We start from the raw sequence: 26,734 nt of genomic DNA, 5'->3' as shown, positions 1-26,734 counted from the left end.
GCCAACACTACCAGGAATTCCTCTTCGCCTATACTTGACAGTCACCAAGGAAACAATGGGGGCTATGCTCACAAAAGAAGTGGAAGGAAAGGAAAATGCCATCTACTACTTAAGTAAGAAGATGCTTGAGTACGAAGTTCGCTACACACCACTTGAAAAGTTGTGCCTCGCATTTGTGTAGGCCACAACCGAGTTAAGACATTACATGCTCGTCTATACAGTCTATGTGGTATCTCGAATGGATCCCCTTAAGTATCTCTTTGAGAAATCCACACTTAATGGAAGAATATCTAGATGGATAGTGAACTTAGCTCAATTCAACCTAAGATTCATGCCCCAAAAGGCTATCAATGGATCCGCGGTCTCTAATTTTGTAGCAGACTTTCCAATTGAGGATTCAACCCTAGTGCAAGAGAACGACTTTCCAGACGAAGAGTTGATGGTCACTGAAGATGATACCCGGACATTATACTTTGACGGTGCGTCCAACCAGAAAGGGTGTGGCATAGGAGTTTTATTAGTATCACTTAAGGAAGAACATGTCCTAATCTCAGTCAAGCTTGACTTCGACGTTACCAACAGTGCTGCAGAATATGAAGCATGTGTTGTAGGCCTCGAAACAGCCTTGGCATTGGGAGCCAGGAAATTAAACTTCGGATATTCGGGGATTTGTCCCTTATCATCAACCAAATTTCTAAAAGATGGAAGGCTGGTGAGGAGTGAAAGTTTAGCTCCATACCAATCCTATTTGGAAACTCTCACTGATCAACTCAAAAAGGTAGAATACACATATCTACCAAGAGAAGAAAATCAATTTGTTGATGCCTTGGCAAGACTAGCTTCAATAGTTAGGATTCCTAAGGAAATTGAGCAAATGCCTTTAACCATAGAGAAAAGGCATAAGCCTGCCTATATTCAAGCTATTGAGGATGAGATGAAACCCAGGAAGAAGAAGAAGATGAACCTTGATATACAGACATCCTCAATTATGTCACCAAAGGGGAATATCCACCTAATGATGACAAAAGAGCAAAGCGTGCCTTAAGACTCTTAGCATCACATTATGTGCTCATAAACGATGAACTCCATAAAAGAGTATCTAGAGGTAGAGCTCTCCTATGTGTAGGAAAAAAGGAATCTCAAAGAGCGATGAGGATCATCCACGAAGGAGCATGTGGAACATACATGAATGGTAAAATGCTAGTTCAGAAAATCATGCGTCAAGGCTATTACTGGACTATCATGCAAAAAGATTGCCATCAATATGTAAGAAGATGTGCAAAATTTCAAATATATTCCAATTTGCAACATGTTCCACCATCACTCCTTTACACTTACATATCTCCATGGCCATTCTCAACTTGGGGAATAGATATCATTGGAAAGATCACTCCCCCTAGAACGGGAGGTCATGAATACATTCTCGTCGCTATTGATTATTTCACCAAATGGGTTGAAGCAGCATCCTACGCAAAACTCACCGCAAAACATGTGGCACTCTTTATTGAAAGGAACATCATATGTAGATACGGAGTCCCACTTGAAATGATAAGTGACAATAGAACTCGCTTTCAAGCGGAGTGTGAAGACCTACTTAAGAAGTATGGAATTCAACATCACCACTCCTCTCCATATAGGCCTCAAACAAATGGTGCAGTGGAAGCAGCCAATAAGAATTTAAAAACAATCATCGAAAAGATGACGGAAAACTACAAGAATTGGCCTGACAAACTCCACTTTGCTCTTTGGGGTTATCGCACATCAATCTGATCATCAACAAGAACTACGCCGTTCTCCCTAGTCTATGGAAAGACGCCGTACAACCTATAGAGCTAGAAATACCTTCCTTGCGCAAAGCATTGGAGAGTAAGCTTGACAAAGTTGAATGGACAAGGGCACGATATGAAGAGCTAATCCGATTGGGAATCAAACTCCGTATGGATTCTATCTTTTACAAAACCATCGCTTAGCGACAGCACCATTGCGTCGCGATGGGCTCATCGTGCCGCGATGGACCTGTCGCGCCGTGATGAGACTTGTTTTATTTTGATTTGAATTCTGACTCTTTTCTGAACCTTCGACTCTCTTTTTCCCCTGTAAATAGAGGTCGTATCACCCATTTTCAATCACCAACAAGCATCATCAACCCTCTCTAATATTCTCTCTCTCTCTATTAATTCTTCATGTTCTTAGCCTATCCTAAACACATCCAACACACACATCCTTGATACTCTATTCGATCAAACACCATACTTCCTTCACGAGATTCGAATACTTCTAACCATCCTCGACGTTGCCTTCGACCTCGGCGTGAAAGGTTGATAGTTTTTAGGGTTTGGTGCCAAATCTCTATTTCAATTATTATTTGATTTATTTATTTTGTAGATTTAATCTTTCTTGAAATGACAACGTGTGTATTGTTTTAATAGCAAGAAGGTTGAGGCATCAAAGTGAGTAATTCAATTACCCATTTAATTATTCTTTGATTTTGGAGTAGAAATCATGTTAGGATGTTATTATAATTCCTGGTATCATGTTAGGATGTTGATTTTAATTTCTAGTATCATGTTTAGGATAATGCTTTGATTGTGCTTTTTTTATTAGTGACATCCTAGGATTTGTTATTAATCTGTTTAGTATCATGCCTAGGATATTACTAATGATGTTTTGATGATTTTGATTATGATGATGATTGTTGTGTCAATTAATTATATGTTGCTTAATTATTCATGACTGATTGTTATTGCTTGATCATGCCCCTTTTTGCAGGTTTAAAGGGAATTTTACTTGAAATCACGCCTAATAAGATAATTAATAATTTGGATTTAGGCTAATATGATTTTAACCAAGTGATCACCAATAATAGATTTAATTGTGCATTAATAATCAATCAATGTAGATTAAATAGGTTTAGGCTAACTTGATGTATGTATGTTGATTGGAAAGCGCACATGAATATCATAAGAATTAAGTAGAGGCCTATATAGGGCGGGTTCAATCTCTTTTAGGTTGGATTCGTACCATCATCCCTAAATATCCAGTCATGGTTCAGGACCACTATGGAGTTAGCAATCTCTGTGATTGTGAATGGGGTGTAACCTTCTTACCCGTGAACGGTTTACAAGTTGCTATTACTTATTGGCGACTCTTTTATCTCTAGCTTCCTTCCCTTTGGACGCCACCATGCCTAAAAGCATGAATACAGTGGGGCTCAAAAGGTTGTGTTTGAAAAATTCCCTACACCATCCTAAAATCAAGGCAACCGCATGCTTCCCACAATGACTAAGTTAACCGACAAGGAATCCCTACTACTATGGTCCTCTAAGGGTAGTCATGGCTAGACCACCTATTTTGCCAAGGTCGTTCCAAAGCCCCCATTCCATGGCCCTGTGTGTCCATGGTTCCTACCACTGTGGGATCCATGATCAGCGTTGACTAAACCATGCTTGTTTATTCATGGGTCGGTTTCCCGTGATCTCCACCATAAGTGACCAAGGAGTCCTCCTTACATGAGCCCAAACACGCCCCTCATCATTCCACGCTCCGTAGGGTTGGCATGCTTCATACTAAGCCATTGGATAGACCGGTCCTACCAACATCCTCCTTAGCCAGGACCATCGAGTCAGTTTGTCCTATTAAATGTTCGTTTTGGCCATCATCATGTGCTATAGTCCCCATAGGCCTTTCCATGTTAAGATTACGCCCATAGTCATAGGGTCACCCATTGGTCGGCCACCGATCCTTAGGTGAGCACTAGTCGCCCCCTATAGAGCTTTAGTTCGTTCTGGCTAAAAATCACCAGTGAACACCCAACTGACAGTAACATAATGGGATCCTGGACCCAACTCTTGAACCCAACCTTGACCCCTAGGTCATGTATAATCTATTGGGGTCCTAATAAATCCTCTTAATCAATCTAAAGGTTGTTATAGAGTTTTGTTCATCCAAACACTCCGAGGTCCTCTTGGTGCGCGTGCGCGTGCTAGTCATAAGCCCAAGACCTAGTTGGCTAAGTGATGGGCGTAGGAACGGTCGTACATTCCACACTCAATCAAACACATTTATTAACAAACACCTTACAAACCAAGCATAATGACAAGTAAGAGTTCGGTCCACAAGGAACGGGATATGATTGCCAAAGATCTTTACACTTAAGCTAACTCGAAGTCAATTGGTGAATTGGGGCTCGTCAAGAAGACAAACAAACTATGGTTCTAAATCAATGAATTAAAGATACTAGGGAATGAGATCCACTCAACCAAGGCAAATAGGCAAACGGGGAGTAAAATAGACAAGATATAGCAAGGACTATATGTAAAATCAACCTCATGCAATTAGAAAACAACTCACACTACTAAACTTAGATTCCTCATTAGTTTAGCAATAGATGATACATAATCAAATTACAATAAGTAATGACGTACTCAATTTACACTTCCATGTCAAATTAGGCATATCATACTATCAAGCTCCTTAGTCAAGGGTAGCTAAACCTATCATGAGGAACTAACAAGCAATCTCATATAATCAATTTAATTGCAATTCAAACATCAATGCTTCTCCCACATTTGCATAGTTAACCCAAAAGGTCGAGCTTCACCCAACCCCTAGCAAGAAGACTACTCACAACTCATGTTTATCAACATGCAATCAAGAATTAGGGTTCTAAATACTTCAATATTTGGGGAAAAGTGGTTAACAATTGAAATAACTATCATCCAATAACAAATTACCAAGAACTAGGAAGAATTAAATAACATGCAAATACCAAATAAAATCTGAAATTAAAAGGAAGAAGGTTGGAGAAATTACTAATTGAAGCTTCAAATGTTGAATACAAATTGCCAAACTTTGAGAATAATTCTTGAATTTCACTAATACAATGATTTGATTTGATGAAATTAAGCTAAATTAATCCTAAGGAATGTTTCAAACTAAGAGAGGTTTCTGAAAACTAGGCTACTGTCCCCCTTTTTTAAATGAGCTAAAGGGGAAGTATTTATACTCCCCGAAACACATAGGGAAATCCGTCAAAAGAAAACGGATTCCCAGCGAGGAGCGCCCGCTCCACAATGAGGAGCGCCCGCTCCTAAGCTGGGAGCGCCCGCTCCTTTCGGCTGCACGCCCTCTCCAGAATGCTTCAATGAAGGATCAGATTTGAAAGTGTCAGGGAGGAGCGCCCGCTCCTCACATGATGCACGCCCGCTCCCCTGTTCCAGCAGCATGGGCAGATTCAATCTTCAAAGGGAGGAGCGCCCGCTCCATGAGAGGTGCACGCCCGCTCCTAACAGCACCTGAACTTGGGCAGAATGTAGCTAGAGTCGAGGAGCGCCCGCTCCATGAGAGGGGCACGCCCGCTCCCCTGGAGCGCCCTCTCCAATCTTCAATCCTCTTGTCTTAAACACGATTCATGCACCGAAAGCCTGCCTAATTGAGCTCATAGACCTGCAAAACATGGACAAACACAAACCAAGAGGGGGGGGGGGAAAGCCGAGAAAAAAAACATTTTCATTCAAAATTGGGTTAGAAAGGGGGGAAATGATCGCAAAATCGGGTTTAAATTTACACAATAAGTGGTCAAATAAACCACTTATCACTAAGCACTTGCTAGCCCCAAGGTTTAAGCACATGGGGTCATTCCACATAATCTCACAAGCCTTAGACATCAGTGTGAGTTGCTTTAGCCTCACTTGGCTCGTTCCCTAGGACCGAGCATCCACTTGCTTGTGCGGGCAAGCGGGATTCTGAAGGCCTTACGCACCTATGCTGGATGGTCGACGCTCTTGCCTTGGTCGACCAAAGTGGCTGTAACACTGATGGTAAGAGATCAACGGTAAAAAAATTGACGACGATGCGAGTTAGGGTGGCGGCAAAAGATTATGGTGGTGAGAAAATACGGTGGTAGAGAAGTACTTAGATGGTGGTGGCCTAGAGAGTGGAGATAGAATGAGGTGAAATATAAACGGGTAATAGTTATCGTAGAGGGGGCACGGATATTACCTTCAAATAGGGGGTAAAAAGCACGGGCCCAAAATATATCCACATTCCAAGCAAGCATACAGGTTATGCACTTATGCCTATCAGCCTATGATAATAACCCTTTTTTTTCCAGGCCCATTACCTTCATACTAAGTAAGTTCAATCCATGTTTTGGTTGATCCAATACGAAAATTAGGATAGTTGATTCAAGATTTAATAGTAAATATTTCAAATTGAATATTTGATGATTTTTAATCAGGTTTTCCTTAGTATAAATTTTTCGAATCGGTTATCCGATTTGACAACCTTTGACTGATTGCAGTAGAGGTCGTTTGGTTGGAGCTTTTGGAATGGAGTTAGATTTCATTCCATCTATTTTATTATTTGGTTAAACATTTTAACTAGGTATGGAATCTCCAACCAATCGGGTTCACCCACCTCATCTCTTAACATTCACAATTTATTTTTTAATACCCTATATTTTTAAGACGTATTTTCTAATTAATTAATTAACTTGTATTTTCTAAAAAGGGTATTCTAGTAATTTACTTTACTATTTAAATTTTGGAGCCAAAATGATATTTGAATTTTGGCGCCTAAAACAATTAAACACTTAATAATTATTTTTGGATTTTGGATAAGATTTATTATCCATTTATTTTATTTAAAAATCGGATTATATATATATATATATATATATATTATTTAGGATATTTTAATTAAGCAAAAATTATATTTTCTTATTTAATTAAAAGGGCCCAATTAACTAATTAATTTGCTGGAAATTTTCAGATTTTCTTAGTAAAGAAAATCTGATTTTCTTAGTTAAATTAATTAGTGAATAATTGGTATTTTTCTATTTAATTATTTTATATAAAATATATTATTTACACAGTCATTTTTAATCCTTAAAATCTAGCAAAATAATTCCTAAAATCTAATGAAGAGGGCCGAAAATAAGAGCTTAGGAAAGCTCAAAATTTTCGGCCACCTTGGAAGATTTTTGAGCAATTTATTTTGGTAATTCTTGTATTTTAATTATCTTCCTTAAATTCTATTGTTTCCTTAATTCTTATTTTCCATATCCCAAATATTTGATCATATTATTTATTTAACTTAAACCATTCTTGATTATTCCCCAAGCAAAGCCATTTACCATATTATGTTTCATGATCCACATACTTACCATACTTCTTGATTGCTTAATCACCATAAAATTAAAATTTCCTAAATTCTTTAGCTCACTTTTCCAAGTAATTCCTTAAACCAAATTTGCCATAATTATTCCTACATTTTATTACCTTAATTCTTACATGAGCTAGCCTATATATACCCCTTGAATCATAACTAAAAACTCACACCAAAGCTCTCTTCTTTCTCTCTAATTTTTCTCTAATTCTCTTCTCATTTTCTTTCTTTCTTGCGCCAACCAACACCACAAATCACCACCTTCACCGTCAGCCACCACCTCCACCGCCGACTACCACCTTTCTCCGGCCAGCCCTGACGCCGACCACCAGCAGCAGCCACCTACCGGCGTGCTGCTGCCCCTTGTCGTTCCTCTCCTTCTTCCTATTCTTCGGTTTTTTATTTCTTCAACTCTTCTCCTAATTAATTTTATTATTTTTATTTTTATTATTATTATTATTATTATTATTATTATTATTATTATTATGGGGTTTTTTAAAAATTATTATGAGAGTTTTTAATTAAATAAAGTCAGTTTACTATTCAAGTTTATGAAAAGGAATTTTAAAAGGTTCATGTACATATAATTGGGGGTTTTATTTTAATTGTTGTGATTATTTGATGACCTTATATTGATTAATGTTATATTTAATTGTAGGGTGTTTTTGACAAGAGTTCTTGAGGTTCTTTGTGTATTTGCTAAGCGAGGATCAAGGTATTAGGTGGCTAGATACCTTTGAAAGTGATTGGTTTGAATAGAATTTTTGTATGATTTTTATGATGATTAAATTAATTGATTTGAATTATGAAATAAAGTATGTTTGGAAGAGATGTATGTTTTAATAAATAATTTGAAGGATTGATTTTAATATCATATTTTGAATGATGGAATTATTTATCATTTAAAAGGGTTGATTTTGAAAGCATGATTGAATTGAATAAAAAGGAGTTTTGAGTTGATTTATTATAAAGGATTGAATTATTGAATTATTATTAAAGCTTTACAAGCATGATTATATTAATCCCACTATGCGGATTCATTTAAGAATGGACTTTGTATGACCTAGTGTTTCCTCAAGGATAGCCTTTCAATATAAAAATATTAGCTTGGGGGGTGTGCACACTTAGGAGAGGAATTGAGTTTTTGAAAAGAAGAATTGAGTTTTTGAAAAGATAAATTGATTTTATCAATTGAATTATTATTTAAATTATTATTGAGTATTAGAATTATTTTGAGAATCTTGAGAATTAGTTTTGAATTTTGAGGTTTGAGTTATTAAAATAAATATTGGAATTTCATGATTGGTTTTAAAAGCATGTTTGATAATAAATTGAGTTTACTTATCTTGCACTTGAATGTACTTGGCATATTTTGCTAATTCATATTTGTTTTGGTTTTGGTTCTCGCTGTTTACCTTAATGGTAAGCAGTGTTGACTGTTTTCAGGTGGAGTCAATAAATGAGCATTTGGGAGTCCCGAGATTTTTTCTCCTAGTTTTAGGGATGTTGGTTTTATTTTCTTTTTGAGTACTCATAACAATGGTTACTATTTTATAAGTATTAATAAAGAAAGAGTTTGAATTTCCGCTGCGAAGTTGTGATTCTTAATTAGTAGTTTGAGTAGCCTTGCGTAATCACGCGGCGGTAATACGCCTAAGTCTATCTCTACGGTATAATTATACGTATTATACTAGTATTTCCGTAGAAAGAGATTTGGGGGTATTACACATTTCTTAAATGAAATGTAAAAATCATTCTAAAAAATAAACCAAACAACTTTATACTAGTATGGGGTTTAGAATCCATACCTCCCTTAAATAAAATCTCGTACTAATCCATTCCACTTTAACAAACCAAACAACCCTTAAATCAATTTAGGGGTCGTTTGGTTGAATGATTTGGAATGGATATAGAATTTATTCCATCTATTTTTTTTTGTTTGGCTGAGTTTATTTAATTATGGAATCTCGTACCCAAAGGGATTCTAACTCTACCCCATACCCACCTCTTATAGAACCCATTCCAAAAATAAAACCAAACAATTTCAGATTAATATGAGTTTTAGAATACATATCTTTCTAGTATGAAATTCTATATCAATCCATTCTAATTTAATGAACCAAACACCCCTAGATCGTAAGCCACAAATTGAAAATGGAACTACAAGAGTAAAAGACCCGTTTACCAATTACCACTATCCAGTAGAGGTTTCAATTGGGGTGTTCGGATCGGGTTTATTTTTGAACTTGAATTATGTTAACTTATTGTGTCCATACAAGTCGAATGCAAATCAGATATTTTTTAAGTCGGGTACACATCGGATCAGGTGAAATTTAAACACCTCTACTATCGTGTATCCACAAACAGAAACATAGAGAAACCAGTTTTGTAAAAAAAGCTGGTTTATATCTTAAACATTAACAAAGTGTAATCACTAGTCACAATCTCCAAACTCCCAAAATGGGAGATAGAGATACATTACAACCACTTCACAAGAAACATTTCAACCTTTTCACATTCACCTCCATTCTTCTCCTAATCTCTTTCTTCCTCGTACTCCTCGTACTTCTTACCAGCCAAAACTCCCTCAACTTCTTCTCTTCTCTCTCCATTAACCCAGATCTCAACTTCACCGCCGCTAACACAACCGCATTGCCGCCTCTCACACCACCTCCTGAATCCACGCCGCTTCAATTTAATCATACCATTGTTGACGAAATTGGGAAAATTGAGAATGATTTTGACCCGATTGCCAAAAATGAAAACATGGGTTTTGTTAATGGATCTGTTGGTGAAAATGGGTCGGGTCAAGAAGAAGTAGTAATGGTGAAGAATTCGGGTAAAGATTGTAATTTGTTTATGGGTAAATGGGTTAAAGATGATGGGTACCCAGTTTATCAGCCGGGTTCTTGTCCTTTTGTTGATGAAGCTTATGATTGTCAGAGTAATGGACGGCCTGATTTTGATTATATGAAATGGCGATGGAAGCCTGACGGCTGTGATCTTCCCAGGTGATTTTATTTTTTATTTTTTTTTTGTATGTATTTTTCTTGGGTTGTGAATTGAACTAGTTTTTATCCCGTGGAGTACACGGCTGAAAGTGAAAATTTAATTATGTAAGTATATATTTTTTTTTGAGTAAATTATGTAAGTATATATTATATTATTAATATATAAAATAACATTTATTCTCAAATATAAATAACTTAAATTCGGTGTAAATCTGTATGTATTGTGATCAATATATGGTCCATATTATATTGAATTCTAGTAGCTCACATGAAGTATTTAAGTAATAATCAAAGGAGTAAGAATTAAGCATCTTTGTTAAATAGTACAGCTCATTGAGAACACTATAACATGAAAGACCAATAAATGACATAAAATTTAAAAAATTGCAGTCATCAAGAAGCATGTTTGTATACATATGCAATATGCCAATATGCATGTACCAGAACACAATCAATCATTTGTTTTAACACTTTGTAGTTTTTTGACATTCAATCACTCAATATATTAAATGTCAAAGGCATAAACATATTAAATAACTAATCCATAGTCAATGACTAACTCATAAATCATGGATATAATTTTCTTAATTAGATAATCTTGCATAATTTATGGAGGCAAAAATATATAAAATGAGACAAATTAAAGAAAAAGAGGGAGTAGTAGACAAAATAAAAGAAAACCGAAAATATAATATTTATGTGAGCATGGGAGATAAGAGAAAGAACAAAGAGAACAAAGCTACAGAATGTCACAATCAAGAATCAACCATTCATCCACCCCTCTCAACTCTTTCTTCTCTTTCTTCTATCTACCATCAATTCACCTTAATTAACAAACTAAAAATTAAAAAAAAAATACACTTTCCTCCTCCATTTCTAGGATTATAACTAAAAAAAAGATTATATAGACTTTAGAAAAATGGAGTTGGTTTATAATAATAATGATGATAATAATAATGTCGGTTTAATTTGATATTAAAATTCTAAGGGGAGGAATTATTGGCAGCAAAGTGAAGAAGCTGACCAGAACATTTGGGGCAGTCTTCTTCATGTTTAGGCACCATGTAGTACATTAAGCAACTCTTGCAACCTGCCACTACTAATACTGATTCTTGGTTCAATTCTGGCTCTTGTTGTTGTTGTTGTTGTTGTTGTTTCTTGAGTGATCGGAAACTCCCTTTTCGATTACTCGAACACGGAGATGATTCGGTTGATGAACTCTCACTATCATAGCAGTTGCTCTCCTCTTCTTCATCCTCGTCCACATCTTCATCCTCATCCTCATCCTCATCCTCTTCCTCGCCTTCTGAGTAGTAATCACCATTGTAACCTGTTGCTGTTGTTCTTGGATCTTCCTTTGCTTTCATTCCATTACTCCAATTTATGTAATATAACTCCCCTGTCTGTCATTACACATAAAAAATTTCATACTATTAGGCTTATTTGTGTATGACATTGCTGAAAATTAAATAACAAACATATGACTTCTATCCACCAACCCCAACAAACCCATTTTTTAATTTTTGAAATATTTGGTGAATAAACTTATAAAGATTAAAACTTTATCTCCAAATAGAAGAAAGCTAAATGAAAAGCCATCCAAATTTGCAATTGTTTCTTGCGCCATTTCAAGATAAAAATTCATAAGCCTTTTTTTTTTTTTTTTTTTTTTGGAGCAATGCATGCAAATTAAAAAAAGAATAAAATTATAATAACAACTACAACCTATCTAAAACTCTATTGTAATTTCAATTTTAATATTGAATTAGGGTTTCATAACAAAAGAATCTAAAATGAAAAATTCCTAATGAATGAACATTGAATGCAAGTAGTAAAATCAATCAATAGAAGTAATTAATAAAAGGGTATTTATTGACAAGAAAACATTAGAAGAATCATACAAAAATTAACTACACAAAAGTATCCCTATCAACCCCACAAAAATAGAGATGAACCCAAAAAAAAAAAACGAACCTTCAAATCAAGGCATTGTTCCCAATGGTAAGGGAGAGAAACATGGGAGTTAAGTTCAACGAATGTTGAATTTTCATCTGAAGAAGATGCGGCGTTTGAGCAGTGTTGTTGTTGTGTTGTTCTTGTTGTTGTCGTCGTCGTCGCGCCTACCAAAGATTGATCGTTACCACGCCGTCTACCACGGTTGTCATTTTTATGATTGTGAATAATTTCCGGCGAATCAGACGACGATGACCGCCCTAAACCACCGCCACCTCCGCCGCCACCTCGGCGAGTTCTGGTGGTTTGGTTTAAAGAGCAGTTTTGAAGTGATCGCTCTAATGATGCGGTTATTGTTGCCATTTGATTGTTTGATTTTTAAGCAAAAATAACTTTGCTAACCAAAATCTTTCTTCTCCAAATATAAAACCAAATTTATTTTTTTTTTTTAAAAAAAAGGATTTCTTTCAAACAAAAAATAAAAGAAAAATTGTTGTTACGAAAAATGAGAGAAAGAATAGAGAAAAAGGGGAGGAGAGAGAAAGCTGGGGTTTGTTAAGAGAGAGATGAAAGAGGAAAGAGCGTGTAATTGTAAAAGAAGGTGTTGAAAGAAGCAAACACAAAATACACAGTGGTGGTTAGAGGTGTCCACCGTGCGAGTCGTGCGAGCTGGGTTAGGGTTAGGTGGGTCGCGGGTTGGGGTTTCATGACACACGGCACGACACACGTAGGGTAGGGTGGGCCGGGTCGTGGGTTGGGTCGGAGAAGTTGGACACACCAGGGTTAGGTTCGTGGGTTAGACGAGTCGTGGGTGGGTCGAGCTGGGTTTGTGGGTTAGACGGATCGTGGGTGGGTCGAGCTGGGTTTGTGGGTTAGACGGGTCATGGGTGGGTCGAGCTAGGTTCGTGGGTTAGACGGGTCAAGGTGGGTTAGTGAGTTAGGGTGGGTCGAAGGGTGGGTTAGTGGGTTAGGGTCGGGTGGGTTTGTGGGTTAGGTGGGTTAGGGTCGGGTGGGTTAGTGGGTTAGGGTCGGGTGGGTTTGTGGGTTAGGTGGGTTAGGGTCGGGTGGGTTTGTGGGTTAGGGTCGGGTGGGTTCGTGGGTTAGGGTCGGGTGGGTTGTGTGGTGTTTTAATTTTTACAAAATTAACAATTTGATGGCTTGCTCTTAATTAAGATGCCTACGTATCCTTATATTATAAAATAAGGAATCAAAGCCAGCGTAGTTCTTATATTGTACTTCTTTTGAAATTTGGGGGGGGGGGCTTGGACCTATCTTTAGAAAACTAAAATTTAATTTTGCAATTAAATTGTAATTTTCGAAAAATAAGTTGCCTACGTATCCCGAAAGAATCAAAGCCCACGTAGTTCTTAGCGTACCTGATTTAGACTTTTCTAGCCACCCATGTTTGTTGCATCATCATCCCCGGAAGCTGCATCATCCGTTGACGACTCCAATATCATCACAGGATCATCTTCATCGTCTTCGTCTTCCTTTAAACCTTGAGTTCTTCTTTCAGCTTGATCCCAATCTTTCTTACAAACACAAATTTGAATGCTTTCCGGAGTTAAGCGAGATCTTTTTTCATCTAACACTCTTCTACCTGCACTAAAAGCAGACTCGGAAGCAACAGATGAAGCGGGAACTGCAAGTATATCTTTTGCAATTCTCGCCAATATAGGAAAACTTTTTTTATGTTCTTGCCACCATTTTATAATTTGAAAGTTGTTGTTGGTCTCATGTTGATATGACAAATAATCATTAATAGCAAGTGTTGAAGAAGATGATGATGAGAATGATGTAGATGCTTTGTGTTTTTTTTTTCATAACTTTATCAAGAAAACCAAATCTAGAATCGGAAGTGCTAGTAGTAGTTGGTGTTGCCAAATCAAAACCATAAATAGATGCATAATGATCATAAAGGTCTCCCAAAACAGATTTGCATTTGTTAATATATTCACTAACATCATAATCGATACTTAAACTTGTATAATAAAATTCTAAAAGATTTTCCAAACCTTCAGCTTTGACACCGGGGTCAAGAATAGCAGCAATTCCATAAATGATTGGAAATTCACTAAAATAAGTATGCCACTTACGTTTCATGCTATCAAGAACGGGACGAAGTCCATCAATCTTCATATGCTCTTCGATGGTGTGAACAACTTTAACACACTCAATTATGACTAAATGAACGTTAGGCTCATAAATATAAGAGAAAATATGAGTTGCACTATCAAAAGCATTTAAAACATCACGAACAAAAGAAGCATTAGTCCAATGACTTTCGGTTATTAACTCAGTAGGATCAACACGAGTCTCATTGTAAAGTTGGGTCAAAATATCACGATACTTTATAGCATCACTCAACAACTTGAAAGTAGAATTCCAACGGGTAGGGGTATCAATAGACCATTGTCTTTTCTTAAGACCTCTCTCTTTACACATAGCTATGTACTTTCTTCTAACTGACTGAGTAATCCTAATCCATTTTATAACTGTTCTAATTGGGTTTAGCAATGGTTGCAACTCAGCGAGACCCTCTTGAACAGACAAATTCAAAATATGAGCACAACATCTAACATGCAAGAGACTACCACCCAACAACAAATTCAACTCGGAGTCATTTTTCAAATAGTCAATACACTTTGTGTTTGCAGTTGCATTATCAAGAGACAAAGAAAAAACTTTATTATTCAAGTGAAATTCTTTTAAACAATCCAAAATACGAACTTTGATGTTAAAACCGGTATGCCTTTCTTCCATAGCTTGAAAACATAGTATACGTTTTTGAATAAACCAATCATCATCCACCCAATGAGCAGTAATGCAAAGAAAAGGTTCGCCAAAACTAGAAGTCCATGTATCACTTGTAAAACTAACACGACCATCAAAAGTACGAAATAATTCAATCAAACCACTCCTATACTTATAATAAGAAGTTTGTGTATAACGTCTTAGGGTATTTCGGGGGACACGAGTAAATGCAGGTTGTAATGCAACTTTATTAAAATGCTCAACGTTTGCATTTTCACCGTAACTAAAAGGGTATTCATTAGCAATAACTAAAGTACTCATTTCATCAATCATTCTATCTTTATTATAAATGAAAGGTGTACCTCCGCCGGGTTGGTTCATGTATCCACCCAATTGTGTTTGGACGCCACCCCCCGAAGGACGGGGGCCATTTTCGAACAAGTCGTGTTTATTTTGCAAATGCCGACTCAAGGTTCCGGTTCCATCTCCCGTTTTCCAATTATATGACTTGACATTTGCACCTAGCGCCTTGCAAACTAGGCATGTACACGTGAACCTCTTTGGTTGACCAGGTTGCCATCCCGGGGGTGTGACCTCAACTCGTTCAAAATGTTTCCACACCCAAGAAAAATGTGCTCGACCTCTACTTTCACCGCCACCACCTTTCATAAATCAAATTATTAAAATTAATTTTTAAATGCTATTCATGAAAATAAGCTTTTAAATTTTAAATATTTTAATTATACTTATTTAAACGCATTTTTCATGGTAATTAACTAATTGTAAATCATAGAAAATTGGAAACTAAACTAACTTTATAATCATTAATAATAGTTTTTTTTAAATATTCATAACAATAAAAATTTAATTAGAAATTACCTTGAGATGAAGGTTGAGATGTTGGTTGCGATGGAGGTGGCATAGTTGAACTTGATGATTGGTGGGACTCGTGGGAGAAATGTTGTGGTGGAGACGTTTGAATATTTTGCCTATCTCCTAAACCATAATCTCCATATTCATTGACAAATTGGTTTAAATTTTCCGTATTAATTTCATACGAAAAATTTGCACCACCACTCCTTTGGCTACCACTTCGACCACCACTTTGACTCCTTCCCATTCCTCCTCTTGAGCTCATTTTTTTTTTGTATGATTACTAATTATAATATGGAGAAGAACTTTTTTTTTTTAGAATCTTAAGAATACTAATAATAATATTAAGGAGATTTTTTTTAACAAAAATATAACTCTATATAACACTTGAGAATTTGAGAACAATAAGAATTTTTAAGTAAGAGAGAAAGAAAGCTTGAATTTGTGTGGAAATTTGAGTGAAATGGAATTGGTATTTATAGGAAAAATAGAATGGATGATCATACACTTAAAAAACTAGCCGTTAGATACAAAAAACTAGCCGTTAGATACAAAAAACTAGCCGTTTTTTTTTTTAAAATGGATGTTAGGCCGTGCGGGCCGTGCGGGTCGTGCGAATTGTGCGGGCTGTGCGGGCCGTGCGGGTTGTGCGGGCCGTGCGGGTTGTGCCGGCCGTGCGGGTTGGGTGGGTCATGCGTGCGGGTTGGGTGGGTCATGCGTGCGGGTTAGGTGGGTTGGCTCGTGCGGGTTGGGTGGGTCATTCGTGCGGGTGGGCCGTGCGGGCTGGGTTGTGCCAGGTGGGTCGGGTTAGGTGGGTTCACGGGCTAGGTGTGTCGAATTAAATGAGTCAAAACGGGTTGTGCGATTTGGGTCGAATCAAACGGGTTAAACTGAGTTGGGTTGAAATGGGTTGTGTCGAAAATTTTGGACCCACGACACAACCCGGATTAAATCCGAGCTGTGCCGGGCTGTGCCGGATTGAAACCGGGTCGGACCCACGTGACCCACCAGCCGTGCGAGTTAGGGTGGGCTGGGTCCAACCCGGCCCACTGGCCACCTCTAGGTGTAATAATAAAATAAAATAAAATAAAATAAAAACCTTAAATTTATATATGATATCTTGTTCATTTAAAAAGAAAAGTGATGTAAATCATATATAATGATTTGGAAGGTTAAGGAATATCGAGAAATTAAACAATTAATAAAACTTAAAAGGGTTAATGACATCCTTCGAAGAAAAAAAAAAAAAAAAAAAAAACAAAGGATTAATGCAATTTTAAAAAACAAAAAATTTAGAATATGACATGTGAAGCATAAATTTATCGGTCATGGTTATCAACAATGTAAAATAAAATTTTTGAAACAATGTAAAATGATGAATTTTAGTTTGTTAAAATTGAGATGTGAAACTAATAAACTTAAAATAAAAAGTCTTGATGGTTTTAATATAAAAGGAAATGGCTTAATTTTCCTATAGAAATGATTGTAAGGGGAAGGTAAAGATCATTAAGGGAATGAAATGACATGAAGCCATGAAGGTAAGAATCAAATTAATTATTTTTTTCAAAGCCAAAAAAAAAAAATAAAGGAATATTTATATGATGACACGTGGCAGTTTGTATGACTTGCTAATTTTCTTGTTATTAAATATTAGTATAGATTTGATTTGGGTTTGGTTAATAATGTTGATATTTTAAGCTTAAAGTTAAAATTTGGTGGTAGTTGGATTAGTTGGATGATTATTTTATGAATTAAATAATTTGTATGTATGATGTAGTGATGGCAAAGGCTACCCATACAACTATTGTATGTAAGTCCTACATACAATTTGACATGACACTCTCACGTTGGGCAAAAAAATTAGGCCCCAATTCTCACTCTTATTCACATTTCATTTGAATTTCAAATGAATTTTCAAACACTAAAATTTGAATTTCAAATAGAGTTGTCATTTTCAATGTAAATTTAACGTATCATAATATTTTTTCTAATTTGTAAATTATTTGTCTTTTCTTTCATCTTGTCTTCCATTAATTGTTTGTTGTCTCCATTAAAATTTAATTTGAGTGTGGATTTTTTTTCCGCAGAGTGTTCAAAGATAAAATCTTAATAATTAAATAATCGGATTCATAGGACATAAATAAGACAATAATGGTTGACATTATTATTTATCTTAATAATTACTCCCTCCGTCCCATAATATTTGACTTAGTTCTCATTTTTGTGTCCGTCCCACAATACTTGACACATTATTAAATATGGAATGGGACCATTAATAAAAAAAAAAAAAGTTTTCTCACATATTCACTCTCCTCACTTACCCCAATCCCACCCCACTTGTTTTATTGTACTATAAAAATAGAAAAGAGAATCTTTAATACAATAAACAAATGTTTTAAATAGACCCACTAGTAGTTTTCTTGAACTACGTGTCCACCCCAACGTCTCAAGTATTATGGGATGGAGGGAGTAATGTTAAATTTCGTGACAATATGAAATTGGTTTGGGCAACCCGAACAAGGAGGAGGAGAGCTTGGTCCACAAACAAGACTTAGGAGATTTCATACTAAAACCAATTAACAATAGTAGGAGTAACTCATTTACCTTATAAAGTGGAACCATCTTTTTTCTTTCTCCAATGTGGGACACGCACAAATGGGCTACAATGGGTTGGACACTACCCCTCACTTGTGAGTGTCCTTAGAAATTCGGAGCTAACTGGAAAGGCCATATCAATAATCATCTTAAGGGCTTGACATCCTGTCGAGGTAAATCCTTATCTAGTAGAGATTATTTTTACCCAGTTTAGAAGAGACCCGCAACCCGGGCTCTGATGCCATGTTAAATTTCGTGACAATATGAAATGGGCCTATCAAAAGGAGGAGGAGAGTTTGGTCCACAAACAAGGCTTAGGAGCTTCCATAATCCGTCGGAATAGACCTTTTCGACGGAATATCGCGAAATTCCTACAACGTGTAATGCGATGGTGCTTTCCGACGGAAAATTCCGTCGGAAATGGGCATTTTCGACGGATTTTTTCCGTCGTTGATTGACTGTTTTCTAGTAGTTATATAAAAACCAATTAGAAATAGTAGGAGTAACTCCTCTACCTTATAAAATAGGATCATCTCTTCTCTTTCTCCAATGTGGGACACTCACAAAAGGGCTACAATAGGTTTCAACAATCAAATATAGAAGAAACACTAGAATGTCAAAAATGGCTAAAATAATAGAACATCGAAAGTGGAAGAAAACCTCGAGCGCTCTAATTTCTTAATTGGTAACAAAAACAAATTTTTTAGTAAGTAAAAGATCAATAAACGACGTTGCATTGAACAATAAATAATTATTTTCACAATATGTTAACATGGTGAATATTTTGTAATCTTGGTTACTTGAGTATTGATAAATTACTAATTTGCCAATTTGGTACCGTGTTCAAACTCATTCCCTTCATGCCATATATATTTTTTTTCATTCTCCTTAATATGAAATCTATAATCGTCCACAAAAAATAGTAACCAAAGATGAAAATATAGTAACCGAAATTATATCTCTTTTGTAAAAATTACATTTTTTGGAAACATTTTATGAATCAAGAAAGAAGTCGAAAACATATAGTGATTTGATTGTGTGTAACCCATAGTGATTTTATTATGTATTATTGTTTGAATTAAACCCTCAAATGTATATATTAAACCTTATAACACTTGATTATAACTTAGTAAAGTAATTTTGATTGTTAGTACTTATAGCGATCTTGATTTTGTATTATTGCTTGAAATAATTTGTGGCGAGAGAAATATTGAAGCAATTGTGTTCTAAATGTATACATTGAAAGTCCATCGCTTGTACTATGTAATGTAATCATACAATGACTGACAATTATTACAAAAGTACTCAAAATTATGTTAAAGTAAATTCAATCAAGTAATTAGCAATATAGAGTGTCACAAGAACTTTGTAAATTATTTTGCTTTTTTGGTATGTTTAAAATTTTTTCTTAATATGAAATTTCAAAATATCAAAATATACACATAAATTGGTAATAGAAATTACAAAAACAATCTTATGAAATAATCCATCCTATATTACAACCAAATACATATTCATGAAATTGTACTTTTCTAGTAACAAGATACATATAGGGGGTTAAAGAATAACTAACACTGATGTTAAATACTCTATCTTGTCCTAGAGTATTAAGGGGCTGCCCCTCAAATTACCAGTTTTAGAGATTGATAACCTTGCTAACGTAACAACACAAACAATAAGGAAGGTTTCCCAAACAGTAAGGAAGCATTTCAAACAAACAATAACACTTGATAATTTTATGATTGTATCTAACACCTATTTATTTTTATACGATTACTTTATATGTAATAAAATTATAATCTGTACATTTTTGGTATGTTTGAAATTTTTGTAGTAACCATAACGACTTCATAATAAAAACTAAAGTATGGTAAAAATTGTCCAATTCCAAAAAAATTTCAAAAATATATCGATATGGATGTCTATAGAAAGATCTTTAAAAAATAATTTCATTGGTTTTTTATAATAATTTTTTGATTTGTAGTTTGTAAAATATCGTCTAATGAAGTATTATTTGATTCTTATAGTAAACATCTCTCTTCATTAATGATGCTGACTAGGACGCTAGTATCTCTAGTAACAAATTTGTATTTTTTTGTAACGTAAAACATTTTGTTAGTCACAAGATTGTTATTAGGCGCCAATGAAATTCTTCCCGCCTATTTAGCTAAATGGCGCTTAAAACCAATTTTTTTTTCCCACTCATTTTTCCCTCTCATTTTTTTAACTAATGATGAGTTGTCAATTTTCTATTGGTATTGTATGTGGACCACACATACAACAGTTGTATGTGTATCACCTCCCATGTATTGATGTGTATGTCAAGTAGCTTTAGAATGGTACGTATACCCAAGACATGAGATCAAATCATTGTTAATTCGCCTACATGGCTATCTATAAAGGAAAATAAATTTGAATTTAATGCTACATAGAGCGGAAGAAAAAGTGAACTAAGACATAAGCAAAGTGCTTGAATAGAATCATGGTATTATATTGTTGCAACTAAGATTCAGCTTTTCCTTATTTTTTTAGTTGTTTGAATGATTATGCTAATAAGAACTAAAATACTGTATTTTTGTAACTTTAGTTGGTAATGATTCTAAAATTTTAAGAATGGGAGTGGACAAACCAGGTCAACCATTTTCTAATTGAAGTGATAATTTTTACAGTAATGCTTTGTCTATGACTTAGGAAGAGAATTAGTAGAGAATTGGAGGGCATATGCATTTCTATACTAGATACTCGTACAAGTGATGGTGTGTTAGCTGTGAGACTTCGTTTAGTCAAAAACAAATCACTCGTTTTTAGCAGCATATAAGTAGCAGGCTGAAATGTTGAATGAAGCTAGTTTATTGTTTATACTCGTACAAGTGATTGTGTGTTAGCTGTGAGATTTCGTAATAAAAATGAATCACTCGTTTTTAGCAGCATATACATAGCAGGCTGAAATACTGAATAAAGCTAGTTTATTACATATATGGTTAGGCTTTGTTGTAATTGTAAATTTGTTAAATCGGCCACAAGGGTAGTGATATGGTTGCAGCAATTAGTCTGAGGATTCCTATGATACTAAGATTGAAGCTGGATTTTTTGAATTCATTCAATAATTCTGGTTGGTATAGACATCATCCTTACTGCTCCTCAGACAATAAAAGAAACAGCGAAAGCTGATTGATGATAAATTTTCATCCCTTGGTGTCTTGGGTCGTGTTCTATAAAAATTATACCAATTAATAAAATCACTCTCGTCTTGATGATGGTCAGTATACATCTTCACATGTCCTTGTCTAATCAGTCTGGCACTTTCTACTTTTATCCTGTTTTGGTTTTGTTTGTCATTCAACATTCTGGAGGATGCTAATGGCTGTAATCCAATGATTGCTTGATGCAAAAGAGACTTGGCCTTCTTCTTTTCTGATGTGTTAACACTATTAAAATCTTTATCATAATCTGGACACCGAACCAATTATGCCATTTCCTTTGGTTGAATTTATAGGTTCAATGCAACTGACTTTTTGGTCAGAATTAAGGATAAAAGATTGCTGCTTGTTGGAGATTCTATGAACCGGAACCAGTTTGAATCACTGTTATGTCTGCTTTGTGAGGGACTTCCTGATAAGAGCAAAATGTATGAAGTCCATGGCTATAAAATCACTAAAGGAAGAGGTTTCTACATCTTCAAGTTTATGGTAATTGCAACTTTCTGATATCTCTTTTATACATTCGGGATTTGGATTTGCATGTCAATCATTTTGATTGTTTGGCTTGTAGTGCTATTCTTGTCCATTGGCAATGTAGTTGGACGTTACTACACCTTGGCTTTTAGATTCTTAGAACTAAATTGAAGTGGCTGCAAATTATCTGCTGTTCATATTTATTGTAAAATAGCAGTCGCTCATTGCATATAAGATCAAGGGTCAATTGGAAATAGCTTTTGTGTTTTCACAGGGTTGAGGTTGCATACATTTGACATCCCTTCCAGGCTTTCTCCCACTCCATTTCCCCTCATGGTACAGACAGCAAGACATCTTCATATGCATTGGGGTAATTTGATGTTGTTGGTGCTTGCAATGCTCTATTGCTCTTCTCCCCTTTGATGGTTATCTAACAATTTCTCCATTAGGTTTAAGTTGATTATGTTTGTAGTTTGATGTAAATGGCTAGTTGTAGAGAGATTTAACTCTACGTTCAGTCTAAAACCTATCTGCATCATAAATATCTTAAAATATTGCTGCATGTGATGCATATGCATATCTTCAAAAATTGAGTTCTTCCTGATTCTTTCTAATGTAATTTCTTTATACAGGACTTTAATTGTACTATAGAATATGTGAGGTCTCATTTCCTTGTTAGAGAAGGAACCCGCATCAATGGACAAGGAAACTCAAATCCGACATTATCGATCGATAAAATTGATAAGACAGCTAAACGCTGGAAGCAGGCTGACATTCTTGTTTTCAATACTGGCCACTGGTGGACTCATGGGAAAACTTCGAGAGGGTAGGTATGCAACCATCTTTCTTCAAGATATTTAGTGTGAAATATGGTTATATAGTAATATAGATGGAGTAGGAGAAACTATTTTGTTACATATGACAATCAGTGGAATTGGGAAGCAACTGTATTGTTCTGGAAAACTTTGCACATTGTTTTTAACTAGTTTATTCCTTATGTGTTATTGGTTTCTTGGGACTATCTTCCACCTGATCGTTAATCTCCTGTAAAAGTCTGCTTTTTAATTGATGGATTAGTGGATTCACCATGGCTAAACAATCATTTGTTTTTAGTTCCCTTTCTATCGTCCCTAATCTAGAGCTCTTTTGATGCAGGAAAAATTACTACAAAAAAGGTGACTATGTCTATCCCAAATTTGATGCAGTTGAGGCTTATCGGAAGGCCCTGAAGACATGGGGAGAATGGATAGATAAGAATTTGGACCCTGAAAGGCAATTGGTATTTTATCGTGCATACTCTTCTGCGCATTTCAGGTATTTATCACCTTCTGAAATAAATTCCTCCATATATATATAGTCAGAGAATCCCATTGGCCATTGACGATATATGTTGAGAAGATGTTGGGTTTTTTTCTGATTCTAGTGCTGGAGGGTCTTGCTTGTCATTAAAACATGTTGAACAATTTCAAAGACCTGAGTTATCTAAGTTCGTAATTGTTATGGTACTGAAACAGGGGAGGAGATTGGGACTCAGGAGGCTCATGCAATGGTGAAACAGAGCCCATCTTAAGTGGCACTTTCCTAGATAACTACCCAATAAAAATGAAAATTGTCGAAGAAGTTATCCAACACATGAAGGTTCCTGTGATATTATTAAATGTTACAAGGTTGACGAATTTTCGTAAAGATGGCCACCCATCAGTCTATGGTAAGATGAGAATAAAGGGGATGAAAGTGTCTACTAGAAAACAAGATTGCAGCCACTGGTGTCTACCTGGTGTTCCTGATGCTTGGAATGAGTTGATTTATGCAACTTTAGTTTATCAACAGTCAGCTGCTATGAACCAAGTACACTAGACACACATAATTTTCCTATTTAATTCAATTTTGAGAAGTATAAGACACGTTGATTGTCGATAAAGCATGAGTAAATGTGTCTTTATTCAGTTATAGCTAAAGGAAACCCAAGTTAGTTATAGGCTTTAGCATTGGCAAAGGCACACCGGCAACTCAGCAAGCTAAGTCTGAAGTAAATTGAAATTGTACTGTGTGCGATAATGAGTTCGGTACCTTGGTTGACCATAGGAGAGTTTAAGGGACTGTATTCTTCATGTATACTTCACAAGGTAGAAAAAGTCACTAGTAAAAGTATGACTTAAAGCTTGACATATATACACACTTTAATGTAAATTATGACGACATTGGGTTTGACTTCGAACCTCTGTATTATTTATATATTTGTTTCTTAAATCTAAGAATTAAAAACTTTAGGAAACCTTCCTTTTGGGAAATGTTCCAAATGCATCTGAGTATTATATATATACTAGTTTAGGTTCCGTGACATGCACGGTAATTTTCAATAATTATTTTTTTAATTTACATTATATTTAATAATAAAAATTAAATCTGACTAAGTTAATAATTTGTAAAATGAGTTTATTATGAAAGTTTATTATTAGCAAAATATATATATATATATGTCATAAATTAGGTTAAGGAGTTTATGGTATTAATATATATTTGGAAGGATATATTAAATCTTTTCTAATCTTTTTTTTTTGAATGAAAATCTTTTGCAATATTTTATTTATGTATAATATTTGTTTCCTATATAGATATTAAAAAAAATAAAAATTAAAGGACACACCAGAAAATGACATGTGTCATTGCTGGTGTGTCTTTTAGTGTATATATATATATATATATATATATATATATATATATATATATATATATATATATATATATATATATATATATATATATATATATATACTTGGGATCTGGTGAGAAGTAGATACATAAAAAAATGTGTTGTAGATACATTATTTATATATAATAGATACATTAAAAATACATTATAAATATATCAAAAATACTTCATAGATACTTTGAAAATACAGTATTAATACATTAAAGATACTTAAAAATGTATTATAGATACATTCAAAATTTATTTTATTACCTCCGTTTCATAGTTTTTGTAACTTTAAAATATTTTTATGTCACAAATAATACAGCAAAGTTGCAAAAAATATGAAACGGAGGTAGTAAATACATTGAAAAATCAATGTAAGTTAAATCTAATCATATTTATCTTCTAGTGGTGATGATTACAGGTCATACGAAACAACAATATTCTGAAAGCCTTTGCTCCAATCAATATGCCCAACTTCTCCACTTCACCACTTCAAGATTTCCCTATTCTGGTAAACTAAGTACCCAGTGTCTCAAAATCATAATTAATCAAGCTAACAAAACAGTGCAGTATCTAATGTATCAAGCTATGAATCCTGATCTTTTCATCCTTATTGCAATTGTAAATCATAAATTCATAAGCATCACAATAAATCATACTTACGTTTAAGGGTTGAGATTGCTTCTCACCCTTCTCACCTTAAAGAAGCTTCTTACGTGAACTTAAGTATACGGGGGATTTGGTAAGAACACTAGTTTATAAGTATAAGAATCAATGTAATCCGCAAGATTAGATTGAAATAAACGGTCAATATTAGAACATGAATATTAATGGCATTCCTGTAAATATCAAAACCTTCCACGTTCATATATAATCACAAATCTTTAATTTTTCTCTCTCCTCAAGCACACCAAAACTTCTCACCACTTTCTCTCTCTAAAACCACCATATTCACTCTCCTCAAAACACTAAACTGCTTTAAATCGAACCTACAAATTCAGCACTTTTCTTTAATTTTCGCATAGATTCAAGAATTTTTTCATAAACATGCATTAAACAAGTTCAATTGAACAATTTAACTGCAAAATTTGGCCAAAAAAAAAAAAATCTAGATTTTGAACAACAATTGATTCAAAGTGAAATCTGATTGGAAATTGATGCAACTGCTAACACGAATCAAGCCTAACCTTGTGCACAGGATGGAGACTTGGTCGATTATACCTTAAAACTAGCCAAAACAGAGATAGCAGGGCAGTTTTGGGAGTATAAGATATTAAGGAAAAGACAGACTTTTGAGAGAAAGAGAGTATAAGATTGGAAGGTTTTCATTCATCATTCATGCCTAGTTGAACATTACAGAATGGCTTATATAGCCTTGATTACACCAGCACTACTGATTCATACATAAGACAAATTAAACGGACTAATTAAGAAAAAGCCAAATAAACGGCTACTCTAAAATAGTTATCCTGTACTAATATTCCCTGGAACATCCTCTTGGTTATTCTTCCCTGCACCTTCCTCTGCACCTTCCTTTGACCCTTCTTGTACCAGCTCATCATTCTCCCTTTTTCCAGAATTCTCTGCTAACCCTTCTGCTAACTCACCATTCTTTGCCACCTCAGCCTGCTTACTACTCAATGCAACAATGTGTGCATCAATACTCCCCCCATTAGGAGATATTTGACCCCAAGGATCAAAATATGGAAACTTTTCCAAGTTGCTTCTTCCACTGGCAGCTGATCCCAGTGAATGAGCCACTGAACTACAGCATGATTTCTCTGCTTCACACTTCTTTTATCAAGTACAGCTAGAGGTTTCTAGGGGAGAGAGTGAGGATCAGGAATGATTGGTAATGGTGGGACAGGGTCTTGAATTGGTGGGGTGCCATGGTGCTTCTTAAGATGTGAAACATGGAAGGTTGGGTGAATTTTTGCATTGGGTGGAAGTTGTAAAGTATAAGCCACCTTCCCCACTTTCTTGATGATCAGATAAGGACCATAGGACTT

General features: G+C 35.1%; 2 protein-coding genes across 2 annotated transcripts; one reads left to right on the top strand and one right to left on the bottom strand.

Moving 5' to 3' along the window:
- Nucleotides 1-9,470: 9,470 nt before the first annotated feature.
- On the top strand, nucleotides 9,471-24,309 carry LOC110716823 (protein trichome birefringence-like 5). The gene is made up of 5 exons (XM_021895464.1): nucleotides 9,471-10,178; nucleotides 21,850-22,042; nucleotides 22,660-22,853; nucleotides 23,183-23,341; nucleotides 23,542-24,309. Exons 1-5 carry the CDS (start codon nucleotides 9,628-9,630, stop codon nucleotides 23,882-23,884), a joined length of 1,440 nt encoding a protein of 479 aa, XP_021751156.1. The 5' UTR covers nucleotides 9,471-9,627; the 3' UTR covers nucleotides 23,885-24,309.
- LOC110716824 (putative uncharacterized protein DDB_G0289963) lies at nucleotides 10,855-12,818 on the bottom strand. Its single transcript, XM_021895465.1, has 2 exons — nucleotides 12,153-12,818; nucleotides 10,855-11,581 (listed from the first exon to the last, which is right to left on the bottom strand). The coding sequence occupies exons 1-2, from the start codon at nucleotides 12,492-12,494 to the stop codon at nucleotides 11,162-11,164; spliced, it is 762 nt and encodes a 253-aa protein (XP_021751157.1). The 5' UTR covers nucleotides 12,495-12,818; the 3' UTR covers nucleotides 10,855-11,161.
- Nucleotides 24,310-26,734: the final 2,425 nt, after the last annotated feature.

The sequence above is a fragment of the Chenopodium quinoa genome, unplaced genomic scaffold (assembly GCF_001683475.1).
Source record: "Chenopodium quinoa cultivar QQ74 unplaced genomic scaffold, ASM168347v1, whole genome shotgun sequence".
Taxonomy (NCBI): domain Eukaryota; kingdom Viridiplantae; phylum Streptophyta; class Magnoliopsida; order Caryophyllales; family Amaranthaceae; genus Chenopodium; species Chenopodium quinoa.
Note: the sequence above shows the minus strand (reverse complement) of the source record. Positions and strands in the feature narration are given on the sequence as shown.

Coding starts and splice junctions, on each gene's coding strand:
- LOC110716823 (XM_021895464.1), top strand. CDS start 9,628: ATGGGAGATAGAGATACATTACAACCACTTCACAAGAAACATTTCAAC. Junction 22,043..22,659: donor TCTACATCTTCAAGTTTATG/GTAATTGCAACT, acceptor TTCTTTATACAG/GACTTTAATTGTACTATAGA. Junction 23,342..23,541: donor TACTCTTCTGCGCATTTCAG/GTATTTATCACC, acceptor GTACTGAAACAG/GGGAGGAGATTGGGACTCAG.
- LOC110716824 (XM_021895465.1), bottom strand. CDS start 12,494: ATGGCAACAATAACCGCATCATTAGAGCGATCACTTCAAAACTGCTCT. Junction 11,582..12,152: donor AACAATGCCTTGATTTGAAG/GTTCGTTTTTTT, acceptor GTGTAATGACAG/ACAGGGGAGTTATATTACAT.